Here is a 14,569-nt window from a genome sequence, read left to right as displayed (position 1 = left end):
TAGTGCCTGTATAGAGGGCTTCTCCTCCTCATTGTAACTAATACTATCTTATGGTGGGACTTTGTAAATTTAAGATGGTATGTCCAGTTGTGTACTTCAAAATAAATAATTTCCCAAAAATGTATTTACCTATATTATAGACAAAAAAAGGGGCAGAGAAAATGAACACAATTTGGGACATGACCATGAAAATCTTTTCTGCTGCTCTTCACCTATTTATTGAATTGGTAAGTTGTTAAGAAAAAAATACCTGTATGATATATAACAATAGATTGGGCTTTTATCTTAAGCCAAACCCCAGGCAAACAGCTAAATACACAGTTGAAATACATTATTGGGATTGGTTTACCTGCCAACTTATATTTCCACCAATCCAGACCAGAGATTTACACAGCTGTGCCACACAGCACAGCCAGGTGAATGTCAGCACTTATAGTTAAAAGAGAAGTACGGGTTTCTCTTTTTTTGCAGATTCATACTTACCTAGGTGAATGCAGCATTGATCCGATGTTGCATCTGTCCCCCCGGTGCCTCTGCACTAAAAACCGAGCAATTGAACACCGCCAATCGCTCGGTTTTCACAGCTCCGTAAGCAGAGAGCTATAGACTTTCAATTACAGCTCTCTGCCCATTTCCTTCAATGCTTATTAGAGTGCTGAGCTGTTGAGGGGCGGGGAGCAGCCATCTTAGGCTCTCAGTGGCTCATTCTCAGTTCGCCCCCCCCCTTTTCAATAAGGCCTTAGTGGGTATAATGTCTGGTACCAATTCTATCCCAACATCTTCTTCTGCTGAATTGGCTTCCACCACCACATATGGGCCCAGCTGGTTCCATGATAACTTAACAGTGGCCTTCAAGCAGGCCCTCTCGCCCGGCTGCAATACCTTTTCGTGAGCATCCAATCACCACAGTCTGCCTACTCCTTCTACAGGGGGCCTTCTTCCTCTGCAACACTCACTGAAAGGCCTGTTGCAGATGAGGGTGGATTTTCCCTCCTGGAGCGCCCTCCAGGGCCAGTGGAGTGAGTAGTCTCCTCACAAGATTGGTGTTGGTGCCCATCAGCAAAGAATTTCAGTCTGCCCCAGGGGGTTGGGGGCAGACAACAGCCAACGTGTCAAGAGTCTCTGGTTTTCCAGCCAGGGAGGTATCAAAGGTTATCTTAATGGGTATGTATCCGTCGCATGGGCATTTCTGGGTCCCTATGCCCCAATTGATTATTGACGTTTGGGTCCCATTGACTATTGATTTTTGACGATTGGGTCTCATTGACCTTAATGGGGTCCAAACTTTCGCGGTGTTTGAAAGTTCTGGTGCGAACCGAACAGGGGTCTGTTTGGCCCATCCCTAGCACTAACTGGTGTCACTGATGAGCACTGATTGGTGTCATTGATGGGTACTAATTGGTGGCACTGATTGGTGGCACTGGGGGGCTTTTCTGTAATCAGGGCACTGATTACATGTCTGGGTGTCTCCCCTGCGAGGAGATGCCACTGATCGGCTCTCCTCAACACATACTCTGTCAGTGTGAGGCGATGAGAACCGATTACCCACACTGCCACATTTACATGTGACTGGCTGTGGTTAGACACGGCGGATCACATGGTTAAAGAGCCATGTCATCGACTCTTTACAGAGTTCGGGGTCACTCCGTGTCCTAGGAACATGGCGCGGCCGCGGTTGCTGCGCTGCGCGTCCCAGCGGGAGTGCGAGAGTGCACCGCTCCGCCATCATTGACGGTGGGCGGGCGGCAAGTGGTTAATCAGATATAATTGATGGTATTCAATGGTATGTTTTAACATGTGAAAAGAAACCAAACACATGAAGTTCACTGGGGTTTAACACACTTTAAGGATTATTGTAATGAGAACCACCCCTAGCCTGCAAAAAAAAACAATCCCCAGTATACTTCCTTCATGAGCATCCCCAATTAGCTCTTCTCGGGTCCCTGGCTGAAGCTCCTTGCCCCTCCCTCCTGTTGAGTGCCCCCACAGCAAGCAGCTTGCTATGGGGGCACCGGAGTCAAGCTGCAGCTCTGTGTGTCCATTCAGACACGGAGCTGGGGTTCAGCCCCTCCCTCTCTCTCTCTCTCTAGATTGGCTCACTGAGTTTGATTGACAGCAGCGGGAACTGATGGCACTGCTGCTGTGTCTCAACCAATCAGGAGGGAGAGTCCCAGGACAGCCGAGGAACTCGTGGACATCGCTGGATTTAGATGGGACTCAGGTAAGTATTAGGGGGGCTGCTGCACCTAGAAGAAGCCTTTTTATCTTAATGCATAGAATGTATTAAGATAAAATACCTTCTGCCTTTACGACCCCTTTAATTAAAAAGTTGAATAGGTAATTGATATATTATTGCTAGGGACCCCTCTAGAGAAGAATATTAATCAACAAGCAAACACTATTTGTACCTTGATACAACCAATATATTTGGTCCTAATTTGGCATTTTCCTTTTCTTTTTTTGTAGTTATTTACACTGTTTACATTTAAAAAATACATTTTATGACTAAGCCCTCATTCACATTGGAGCGATTTGTCATGCGATTTAACATGACAAGTCGCAGCCTATTGCCAGTAATGGCACAGATCGAATTGGAATGGCAAAGCAGGGGTAAGAAACCAAGAGATATGTTAGTAAAAGTCGCAAATAATACACACATTACACATTGTTAGGCACACATTTATCCTCTTGATCTCCCTGGATCATTGGTCCTTAACCTGTGGCCTTCCAGCTGTTGCGGAACTACAAGTCCCATACCTCAGCCTTTGGGAGTCAATGCTTGTAACTGTCAGCCTTGCAATGCCTTATGGGACTTGTAGTTTCACAGCAGCTGGAGGGCCACAGGTTGAGCACCCCTGCCTTAGATTTCCAATCCCTTTCCAATCATTAGTACAGTGTCAGTGTATAGTATTAGCACTGAACTGATCATTGTATTAGAGTCACAGTTAATGTCAGATTTCCCGTTGCACTATTGCAGTCCCGCTATAAGTTGCTGATCACCGCCATAAGTAGTATAAAATATAAATAAATAAAAATTCCAGTATATTTCCCATTATTTGTAGACACTATAACTTTCATGCCAACCAATCAATATATACTTATTGGGATTATTATTATTATTTTTTTTTTATCAAAGCCATGTAGCAGAATACATTTTGGCCAAAATTTATGAAGAAATTTGATTTTATCGGATATGTTTTATATGTTTAAAATAAATAAATATATATATATATATATATATATATATATATATATATATATATATATATATATATATATATATATATATATATATATATATACATATATATATATATATATATATATATATACATATATATATATATATATATATATATATATATATATATATATATATATACGTATATATATATATATATATATATATATATATATATATATATATATATATATATATATATACATATATACATATATATATATATATATATATATATATATATATATACATATATATATATACATATATATATATATATATATATATATATATATATATATATATATATATATACATATATATTTTAATTCTGTATTTTTTTGTTTATATCGCAAAAAAAAACAAAAAACCTAGTGGTGATCAAATACCACCAGAAAACGTGTGCAAATATCTAAAGACCATTTTACAGAGTTTTTCACAAAATGTCTTTTTAACTAATTTAATGTCTTTTTTTATTAGTTTAAAAAACTGATCCACGTGGTAAAGAGTTTTGTGATGACCTCCTACAACAAGTTTATTGCAAATCCTTGGAACTTCATTTTCTGTATCCTTCTGATGGTTTTAATTGTTCTGATGGTAATAATAATAACAATAATAATAATAAATAATAAACAATTTTATCATTTTAGTCAACAAGCTGACCAAGTGCTTAACACTTTTGGCTTGTGGTCCCCAGTTTTACCCTGCAATATCTGTTTTCAAATTTTTTGTTCTGCTTGTGTTTTTTGTGCATCTTTTTGGGGTTTTCCAGTTTCAACCCACAATCCAGGAAAATACTGGTAGGTTGATAAACTATACAGTATAAACAGCGCTCTCAAAGAATACCCAAAAATGGGCAAACATGTGCACAAATTATATGAAGATGATTATTTAACAATAAACAAAGTCCATAAATCATGCATCCAGTACCTTTAAAATAAAACAAAATCCATAAATCATGTGTTCTGTGCCTTTAAATCCACAAATGATGTCAGGCAAAACTGACGAAACGCGTTTGGTGGAGTATCTGAGCTACGTCACTTCCTGTTTCTTCAGACGCAGGTGGAACGCACTTGCTATATTGAATGCTTCTTTTTAATGGCAAATGTAAGTGAGTTTATAACAGTGAGCTTTAAAGGTGCAGGAGCACTGATGTCCACTTTGAGAGATACATTCATCTGGATTGAGAGCATACAGTGAAGACATTTAGAGATCCTTATCTAAGCGAGTTTGACCCTACTTTAAGAAAAGGGGGTCACATCATTTTGGTGAGTGTGAGGAGGGGGGGTGCTGGTGGTGGAGGAGAAGCACTATTCTTCCTTTGGTGGCACTTTCCTTTCACTGTGTGGATTTAAAGGCGCAGAACACATGATTTATGGTGGTCCTCTGTTTATGTGGTTTATCAATAAGCCTTAGTGGCTTTAAGATGCGCATCTCTTCAAGTTATATTTACACAAATGTTTTATATGGTAAAATTTCACATTCATTTACACATTTTTGGTTATTTCTTGAGAGTGCAGTCCTCTTTTTATATAGTTTATCAATTAGCCCTAGTGGCTTTAAGATGCGCAGCTCTTACAGTGGTAGTTCACATAAATATTTCATATGGTATATTTTCACATATACAGTATCTCACAAAAGTGAGTACACCCCTCACATTTTTGCAAAGATTTTATTATATCTTTTCAGGGTTTTTGCCCAATCAGGGCAAAGTGAATAGCTGTTCTTTAAGGAGTGGGCCGGATAGCTGGCCGCAGCGTCCTTGACAACTGATGAGTCATCAGCTGTCAATGGGCTTTCCTGCTGACAGCTGAATAAAAAAGATTATTGCCGGCTGGTGGCTCCGCCCCCTTATGATATCACCAACCAGTGCATGCTGGATCGGTGATGTCACAAGAGGGCGGTGCCACCAGGTGATGTGGACAGGTGGCCCCACCCTTACCTATATAAAAACTGTCAAATGGCAAGCCAAGCATTTTAACAAGGGGGCCACCAGATCTCGCCCCCTCATGTGAATGAGTATGGGGTACAAATAAACCCTACTCATTCACCAAAAAAGTGTCAAAAAGTAATAAAAACACAGAGACAGTTTTTGACAATTCCTTTATTAAAAAAAAAAAAAGAAGAAAAGTCCCCTGATGTAAATCCTTCCTCAATCATGTTGCCCGCCGCACCGCCCAACCTGGAAAAAAAAAAAAGATCTGTCGTCAACGGTTTGCCGAATGCCTGGCTTGCCATTTGACAGTTTTTATATAGGTAAGGGTGGGGCCAACTGATGACTCATCAGTTGTCAAGGATGCTGCGGCCGGCTTCCCGGCCCACTCCTTAAAAAACAGCTATTCACTGTGCCCTGATTGGGCAAAGACCCTTCAGAACTGAGGTAGATTTTAAGGGGGACCTTAGGCAAAAAAGAAGCACATGATCCAAAACTTTGCCCAAATCAGGGCTTAGAATGCACTGTGCAGCACAGAGTGCATTGCAGGGCGTTTGGCGGGGCAAACACACACCGAACGCCCTGCAAATTCGGGCATGGGGTGGATAGGTGATGTTCATGCCAAACGTTAGCTCTGCCCGCACTGTTCGCCCAACTCTAGCAATAAATACCATTCAAACCAGGGGAAAGCCAAGAACAGGAGCTCCACAGGCAAAGGTTAGAGTCCAAAACATTTGTATCCACCAAAGTCATTTCCACAAGATCAAGAGTTGCAGTCAATGCCTTGCAGGGTTCATCGGGTCTTGTGTATCATGCAGAATCACTACTGGGCCGACCCGTCACGTGTTAAAATTGTGGTGCGTTCATTTATAGGAACTCTTTTCATCAGCCAGTATTAGCTGCAGGAGCAACTGGAGATGTGTATTCATGTGCCAAAACTGTAATATCTGTCTAAGGCCACCCAGTAGCCGTTCTGCATATAACGCGAGCGGTGATGAAGGGGAAAATTTTGGGCCCCCCCTTCAAAACACTTTGGCTGCACCTACCAATTAGGTTCGAATGAATTTAGTGAAATAAACCTTATATTCTAGCCACTTGGTGTTGGTCTTCTGTTCTTCGCTCTCTATTCGATTCCACCTTAAAGTGGTTTTGGAAGCCCCTCTGTGAATTTACATTACCAGTGAGGTAGAGCTACCCTTGGGTTGCAGAGCCATCTGTCCATTTCCCTGATTAATCTAACTCTAGGCATTCATAATACTGATAGGACTGAACCCAGCACCCTTATGCCTCGTACACACGATCGCACATTCCGACAACAAAATCCATGGGATTTTTTCCGACGGATGTTGGCTCAAGCTTGTCTTGCATACACACGGTCACACAAAGTTGGTCGGAAATTGCGAACGTCAAGAACGCGGTGACGTACAACACCTACGATGAGCCGAGAAAAAGAAAGTTCAACAGCCAGTGCGGCTCCTTCTGCTTGATTCTGAGCATGCGTGGAACTTTGTACGTCGGAATTGTGTGCACACGATCATAATTTACGCAAACGGATTTTGTTGACGGAAAATTTGAGATCCAGATCTCAAATTTTGTGTGACGGAAATTCCAATGGAAAATGTGCGATGGAGCCTACACACGGTTGGAATTTTTTCGACAAAAGGCTCCCATCAAACATTTTCCGTTGGAAGATCCCACTGTGTGTACGGGGCATAAGGCAACAGTGTTAGCCATTCAGACATGTCATATATATATATATTTATAGGATGTATCATACTAATTTCCAGTCTTTAACTTTCATTTACTATGTGTTTTAGGGGATTATGAATTACCAGCTGTTCCTTGAAAGGAGCCAATTACTAGAAGACCGGAGGCTATATCTAGAGGAAAGGAGACAGTTAATTGATCAACGAAACCAACTGATGTCTGAAAGTTGGCGGTTACGAAGAATAATTCAGGAATCAGATGAACCTTCGTCCAACTTTGTCTACTTTGCCAAAAAAGCAGCAAATATTCTAGAACTTGCAGTTCCATTTGTAAAATACTTTTGGTAAATGCTCTGTATTAAAGGCCAACTTCACCCAAACATTTGCTTCTGTGTTGAATAACCAGTTACGCACTAATGTGAACCCATCCTTAAGAGACAAACTGTAATGTGAACCTGATGTCTCTGGTTTATGTACTTTAAATTGTTAATAGGTACATTGAATTACTACAGTATTTTCTGTAAGGAGTCTTGAATGTAAAGTTTTTGCTTCTCTAAGTTGATTAATTTTTTCTATCTTTTGTAAACAATTTAAGAAAGCTTCATTGTAATTTTTTTCAAGATCGAATCAATATTATTTTGATGAGTTGTCACGGGACCCTTAAATAGCATGAGGCCCATAGGCCAATGCCTACTCTGACTATTTGGTAATCCTTGCGCTCTTTGAGGGTGGAGATCGTGCTGAACTGACTCGGTTGTTCACTGTTTGCGAGTAGGTGAAGATGTGGGCGAGTAGGAAGAATTTCCTTCCAAAGTTTAGTGCCTGGCTTGAAAGGAGGTAGTGGTGGGCCGTATTGGGGCCTGGGCTGCTGCCTCAGGAGTATGGTCTAATGGTCGATTCCGCATATGATCTAGGAAAGTGGATGTAAAGGGGCACCCATGTACAGTAATTGTGGGTTTGGAAAAAAACTTTTATTTAGGGTAGCAATAAATAATATCATGAAATGAATAAACCTCAGATAGTGGGATTTTAAGGGCAGTTAGAAATAGATTGAAAATTATATAGAAAAATAAAATTAAAATTGAATTTATTTATGTACAAAATGTAAAAGCAAATTTGAGGCAAAAAACGAAAAACAATTACATAAATAACATATTAAATAGTCATGTTTAACAGTAGTGGCAAATAAATCCCACTGCACAAATGAACATCATCCATGAGTGAGAGACCGACGCGTTTCGAAAATATGAATAAATATATTCTTCATCAGGGACAATTTGCCATTTCTGAAATTGTAAAATACAGTATCAATGAATGAAATACAAAAACATTACATAATTTTGCAGGACTGACAAGTTTGCATGGCTCCCATCAGGGTGAGCCAAAACTTACGTTACGTGTCAAGAAAAGTTTCTGTGTAGCATCCGACATCCGCACAGCCCGTATTGGCCCTTCTCGAGGGGGCGGAATCGAGGGGGACGGGTCTGCTGTGTTCGGCCGCGCTCTTCCCTCGATTATCACCACCAGCTGTTTGATTACTTTTTCCCCTTTACAGCGGCACGTGGGGAGTGACGTCATGGCCTCTACGTTGTGCGGTGTCACCCCCTGATGCTCCACGAGGCTTTGCATTGCTTCAGCTGGGGCTATATAAGGAGAACGCCGGGAACTCTCTAGCTGCCATTCCTATCCATGACAACGCATTGGTTGCCTGACTTTGTGACATGCAGGGTAGAGGATTAGTCCCTCTCCCTGACGTGGCTACCTCTATCATTCCTGGGGAATCTTTGCGAATTCAACACTACTGATAAGCATAGCCTTTCCCCCTTTTTTTTTTTTTACATACTTCATTCAGTTTTTGCTAGTTTGTGGGATTGGATGCTTTGGGCTCTGCAACCTTCATGTTTTGTTAGAGGGTTCTTGCCCGCTATTTGTGCGGCCCCTTTCCTGTCCATTTTTATCTTTACCTTGTCAATTTTCATTGAACCATTTTTTGCTTAGCGTTATCCTTGGACTCCCTATTTTTGTATTGATATATTTTTTCCTGTCTAATCTTTTCAGACGGATGTTTTCTCAGTGTCCCCCCTTATCTTGGTTTTTGAGTTGGGACTTTCCATCTCTGTCCTTTAGGGTGGCTTGGAGCATCCTTATTGGAGCACCCCTTCGCTTAAAGTGATGGTGATCCATCTGTAAGTGTCACCTTTACTGGTTTCATTCTTTATGAATTATTTTGTGATTGTTGGCCGTTCCCACACTTGTGGCATTGGGGTTCTCGAGTCCCCCTCACACACCCTCCTTTTTGTAGGGGTGTGTCGTGGGTGTGTCTCAATCTTTGCCCAAGTCTGGAGTGTAGATCTATGTTCCAAATATCCTATATACCGTCTGCGGCTATAGCCGCTCGCTGTATCACTCGGCCCCGCCCCCCGGCGCGCCGCGTCATCGGATGTGATTGACAGCAGCGCGAGCCAATGGCTGCGCTGCTTTCAATCCATCCACTGCAGCCAATCAGCGACCAGGCTGAGCTGCAATGGAGATGACGAGAACGAGCAGCGAAGATTCGAGGCGTCAGGTAAGTAAAACGGGGGGGCTGGGGGCGGCGGTATTGTCAAAAGTTTTTTCACCTTAATGCATAGAATGCATTAAGGTGAAAACATTTTTACCTTTACAACCCCTTTAAATTTTGTACATCAATAAATTCAATTTTAATTTGATTTTTCTATATAATTTTCAATCTATTTCTAATTGCCCTTAAAATCCCACTATCTGAGGTTTATTCATTTTATGTATTTAGGGATGCTAGCAATTTTTTCGCATTTTTCCTTGGGAGCCCTTTTTCTCTGCAACAAATAATATCAAGCCAAGAGATGCTTCCTCTGCAATCACAGCCAAAAGCTCGGATATAAATCCATCTGATTCTTGCTCCACAGGCAGACCTGATTAGGACTTTTCTCCAATAGCATACAGTAACAGCCCCGAAGAAGGGGGAGTCCCTATTCCCCTGAAACGCGTTGGCTTGATTTTAATTGTTGCTACCCTAAATAAAACTTTTCAAACCCACAATTACTGGACATCGGACACTCCTTTACAGCCACTTTCCTAGATCTAATTTGGTAATCTAGCACTGCCAATGACCTTGTAACCATGACAGTAATACATTAACCACTTGCTTACTGGGCACTTTCACCCCCTTCCTGCCCAGGCCAATTTTCAGCTTTCAGCGCTGTCACACTTTGAATGACAATTGTGCGATCATACAACATTGTACTCATATGACAGTTTTATAAATTTTTTTCACCCAAATAGAGCTTTCTTTTGGTGGTATTTAATCACCACTGGATGTTTTTGCTAAACAAACAAAAAAAGAACATTTTGAAAAAAACAACCCAAAAGTTTTTTTTCATATTTTGTTATAACATTTTACAAACAGGTAATTTTTTCCCTTCACTGTTGTGCACTGATGAGGCTGCACTGATGGGCACAGATAGGTTGCACTGATGGGAATTGATAAGGCGGCACTGGTGGGCACTGATCAGGAGGCACTAATGGGGCTGCACTGATGGGCACTGATAGGCAGCACTGCTGAGCATTGATGGGTGGTACTGGTGGGCACTGATAGGTGGTACTGGTGGGAACTGATGGGCACTGGTAGGCGGCCTTGATGAGGCACTAATTGGCAGTACTGATGGGCACTGATAGGTGACACTGGTGGGCACTGATAGGTGGTACTGGTGGACACTGATATGTGGCACTGGTGGGCACTGATAGGTGGCACTGGTGGGCGCTGATAGATGGCACTGATTAGCAGCACATGCGGGCGCTAAGGGGAGCGATGTCGCTCAAATCCATCTAAGAAAAAATGATAACCGCCACCTATTTTTTTCCGTGATCAACTGTCAGGGAGCGCTTGGGAAGTGCGAGAACGGGATGACGTCCATGGACGTCCATTTAAGCCCGTGCTGTAGCCGTATTCCGGGCGGCAAGTGGTTAAAGAAAACATGACATAACATACATCAAAGTAATAAACCAATCCCCAAACGCTTGCCATAGCTGATGTCACTTCTGGTTTCATCTCGGGTATCGCTTCCGGCTGCTGAAATGCAAGCTGGCTGGAGGCATATATATATGGCTGTTTATGTTGGTTTTAACACTAGCGCCATCTATGTGCTGTAAGTGCCTATTTAGCTGTTTTTTTGTTTGAGGAAAACCACTTTCCGCCCAAGGTACATCATATGACGTCCTTGTCTTTGAGTGGAGATATCTGATTTGATTGTAGCCGTATTAGTGCAATTGTGACAGAGAAAATTGAGTACTGTCCGTGATACTTTTTTTATTTGCACTAACATACAATTTTTCAGGACGAGCTTTCGGGGTATGTCCCCTTCTTCAAGGTCCAAGCAGTACTGATTCACAAATTTTTAAGCAGAATGTTAAAGGAGAAGGAAAAAAAAAAAAAAAAAGAGAAAACCAAACATACAAATCAATGGTAATAAAGATAACAGCAGAGTTAGTGAGATAAGACAGAAAGAGAGCTATAGAATGCAGGGGGGGATGCTAGTCACAGAGCGGTCGTAAAACTTTAGCATAATGTGTAAGGAAACCAATATCTAAATTCAGGCCATTATTTTTCGTGTCAAAAAGAAGTATCATTCTTAGTTCAAACGTTTTCCTTTCCTGGATAGTTGCGGTGCATACTAGCTCATTATGAAATACTTACCTTAGAACGAGGCGTCTGTATCTTTCCCGGCAAGGTCCAGCATCTGCCGGGCCTTCAGCCGAGAATCCCCTGTGCGCCGCTGCAGTCAGCGGCTCATAGCAAGGGGAATATCTCCTAAACCGTACAGGTTTAGGAGATATTTTTTTTACCTACAGGTAAGCCTTATTATAGACTTACCTGTAGGTAAAAGTTAAAAAATTTACTATACAACCGCTTTAAGGCCCCTTTCACACTGGGGCGGTTTGCAGGCGTTATTGCGCTAAAAATACCGCCTGCAAACCGCCCCTAGACAGCCTCCGCTGTTTTTTCAGTGTGAAAGCCCCAGGGCTTTCACACTGAAGCGGTGCGCTGGCAGGAGAAGAAAAAAATCTCCTGCAAGCCGCATCTTTGGAGCGGTGAAGGAGCGGTGTATTCACCGCTCCTAAACCGCCCCTGCCCATTGAAATCAATGGGACAGCGCGGCTATACCGCGGCAATACCGCGGCTATAGCTGGGTTATGTGAGTGATTTTAACCCTTTTTAGGCCACCAGCGGGGGGTTAAAACCGCACCGCTAGCGGACGAATACCGCGGTAAAACAACGCTAAAAATAACGCTGTTTTACCACCGACGCCCCCTACCGCCCCAGTGTGAAAGGGGCCTAACAGTAACCTGTAAAATTATTTAAAGTGTCGCTAATGGAGATTTTTAAGTACCAAAGTTTGGCGCCATTCCACCAGCATACGCAATTTTAAATTGTGACATGTTGGGTATCTATTTACTCTGCGTAACATCATCTTTCACATTATACAAAAAAATTGGGTTAATTTTACTGTTTTTTTTTTTAATTAACGCAATTAACGAATTTTCAAGAAAAAATATGTTTGAAAAATCGCTGCGCAAGTATCGCGTGACATAAAAAGCCATTTTATTCCCTAGGGCGTTCTGAGTAATTTTCTAGAAAAAAAAAAGAAGATTTTTACATGTGGGAGTGAAGAGCCAGAATTGGCCCGGATGGGAAGTGGTTAACTTTTTATTAAAGATACTGCACTATGATCTAGTATATTGCTTCTTTTGGGTCCATGATTTGAAAGTATATGGGAGAAAGGTCCCTGGAGAGCTGGGTTTGGTGAGTCCTTGTGTGACCACCATAGGAACTGCTGCATACAAATAAGTATGGATTTATATGAAAAAGCGTGTTTCATTTTGATGGTTGGTGAGTTCTCATTTCTCACACATGTGTTGGTGGAAGACTATATGGAGAGAGTTATGAACAGTACACATTTCCTTGCACGAAAAGGAGATTTCTATGAGGATTACAATAGCACTGATGGGACTTTTATGAAGATGATCTTTGTTGTTTGCTTCTAGTTATTTATTTATTGTAGTAGCGCCTACCTTTTGTTTTGTTTTAGCATTTTCTTTACTCTCTTCATGTCCAGATAATTTTTTTCAGTATTTAGCACTGCACTACTTTACCTGACAATTGCGCGGTCATGCAATGCTGTACCCAAACAAAATTCATATAATTTTTTTTTTCACACAAATACAGCTTTATTTTGGTGGTACAGTATTTGATCACCTCTGGGTTTTTAGAATTTTTTATTATATATATAAAAAAAAAAAAAAAAAAAAAAAGACCAACAATTTTGAAAAAAACTTAATTTTTTTATTTTCTGCTATAAACAATATACCATAAAAAAAAGAAATTGTTTAATAAATATTGGCTTCTAGTTATTTATTTATTGTAGTAGCGCCTACCTTTTGTTTTGTTTTTAGCATTTTCTTTACCCTCTTCATGTCCAGATCATTTTTTGATATTCAGCACTGCACTACTTTACCTGACAATTGCGCGGTCATGCAATGCTGTACCCAAACAAAACTCATATCATTTTTTTCACACAAATACAGCTTTATTTTGGTGGTACAGTATTTGATCACCTCTGGGTTTTTAGATTTTTTTATTATATATATATATATATATAAAAAAGACCAACAATTTTGAAAAAAACTTAATTTTTTTATTTTCTGCTATAAAAAATATCATAAAAAAAATAAATCTTTTAATAAATATTGGCCAACATGTATTCTGCTACATATCTTTGGTAAAATAACTCCCAATATCCCAAATTTTTATACTAGTAATGGTGGCGATCAGCAACTTATAATGGGACTGGGATATTGCGGCGGTCTATCTGACACTAACTGATGGTGGGGGGGCTAACTAACTGCCAGTAACATCACCAGTGACATTATTACAGTAAAATTATTATTACAGGCTAGATCAATGGCACATCTATCAGTCCATCCCCACATGCCAGGGTGCTAGGGGTAACCTTAGACTCTGAACTGTCCTTTCAGGCCTACATACAATCCCTGTCAAAATCATGCCGCCTCCGCAACATTTCCAGAACACGCCCCTTTTTAACTAATGACACCACCAAGCTTCTAATTCACTCCCTGGTCATCTCTCGCCTCGACTACTGCAACTCCCTCCTCATTGGATTACCTTTACATAGACTATCCCCCCTTTAGTCCATAATGAATGCCGCTGCAAGACTCATCCACCTTACCAACCGCTCAGTGTCCTCCACCCCTCTCTGCCAATCCCTCCACTGGCTTCGACTTATTCAACGAATAAAATTCAAAATACTAACAATAATTTACAAAGCCGTCCACAACTCTGCCCCCAGCTACATCACTAACCTAGTCCCAAAATACCAACCAAGCCGCTCTCTTCGGTCCTCCCAGGACCTCCTGCTCTCTAGCTCCCTTGTCACCTCCTCCCATGGTCGCCTCCAGGATTTCTCCAGAGCTTCTCCCATCCTTTAGAACTCCCTACCCCAATCTGTCTGACTGTCCCCTAATCTATTCATCTTTAGACAATCCCTGAAAACCCTTCTCTTTAAAGAAGCCTATCCTGCTTCTAACTAACACTGTTTTACTTCCTCAGCTCATCCCCCCACAGCTATTACCTTTTGTATCAACTGACCCTCCCTT

The 14,569-nt window shown here is 41.1% G+C and overlaps 1 protein-coding gene across 4 annotated transcripts in view; it reads left to right on the top strand.

Annotated features, from left to right (window-relative positions):
- Positions 1–7,260, top strand: part of LOC141110375 (uncharacterized) — a 41,699-nt gene extending 34,439 nt beyond the window's left edge. For 2 of the 4 annotated variants that reach the window (XM_073601688.1, XM_073601686.1), the window contains 3 exons: positions 141–227; positions 3,722–3,838; positions 6,992–7,260. In XM_073601688.1, coding sequence (XP_073457789.1) covers positions 141–227; positions 3,722–3,838; positions 6,992–7,228 — 441 coding nt within the window. In that variant the 3' untranslated portion in view covers positions 7,229–7,260. The remainder of the gene's footprint in view (positions 1–140; positions 228–3,721; positions 3,839–6,991) is intronic. The other 2 variants (XM_073601689.1, XM_073601687.1) reach the window with 2 other exon arrangements.
- Positions 7,261–14,569: the final 7,309 nt, after the last annotated feature.

The sequence above is a fragment of the Aquarana catesbeiana genome, linkage group LG10, assembly GCF_042186555.1.
Source record: "Aquarana catesbeiana isolate 2022-GZ linkage group LG10, ASM4218655v1, whole genome shotgun sequence".
Classification (NCBI taxonomy): domain Eukaryota; kingdom Metazoa; phylum Chordata; class Amphibia; order Anura; family Ranidae; genus Aquarana; species Aquarana catesbeiana.
Note: the sequence above shows the minus strand (reverse complement) of the source record. Positions and strands in the feature narration are given on the sequence as shown.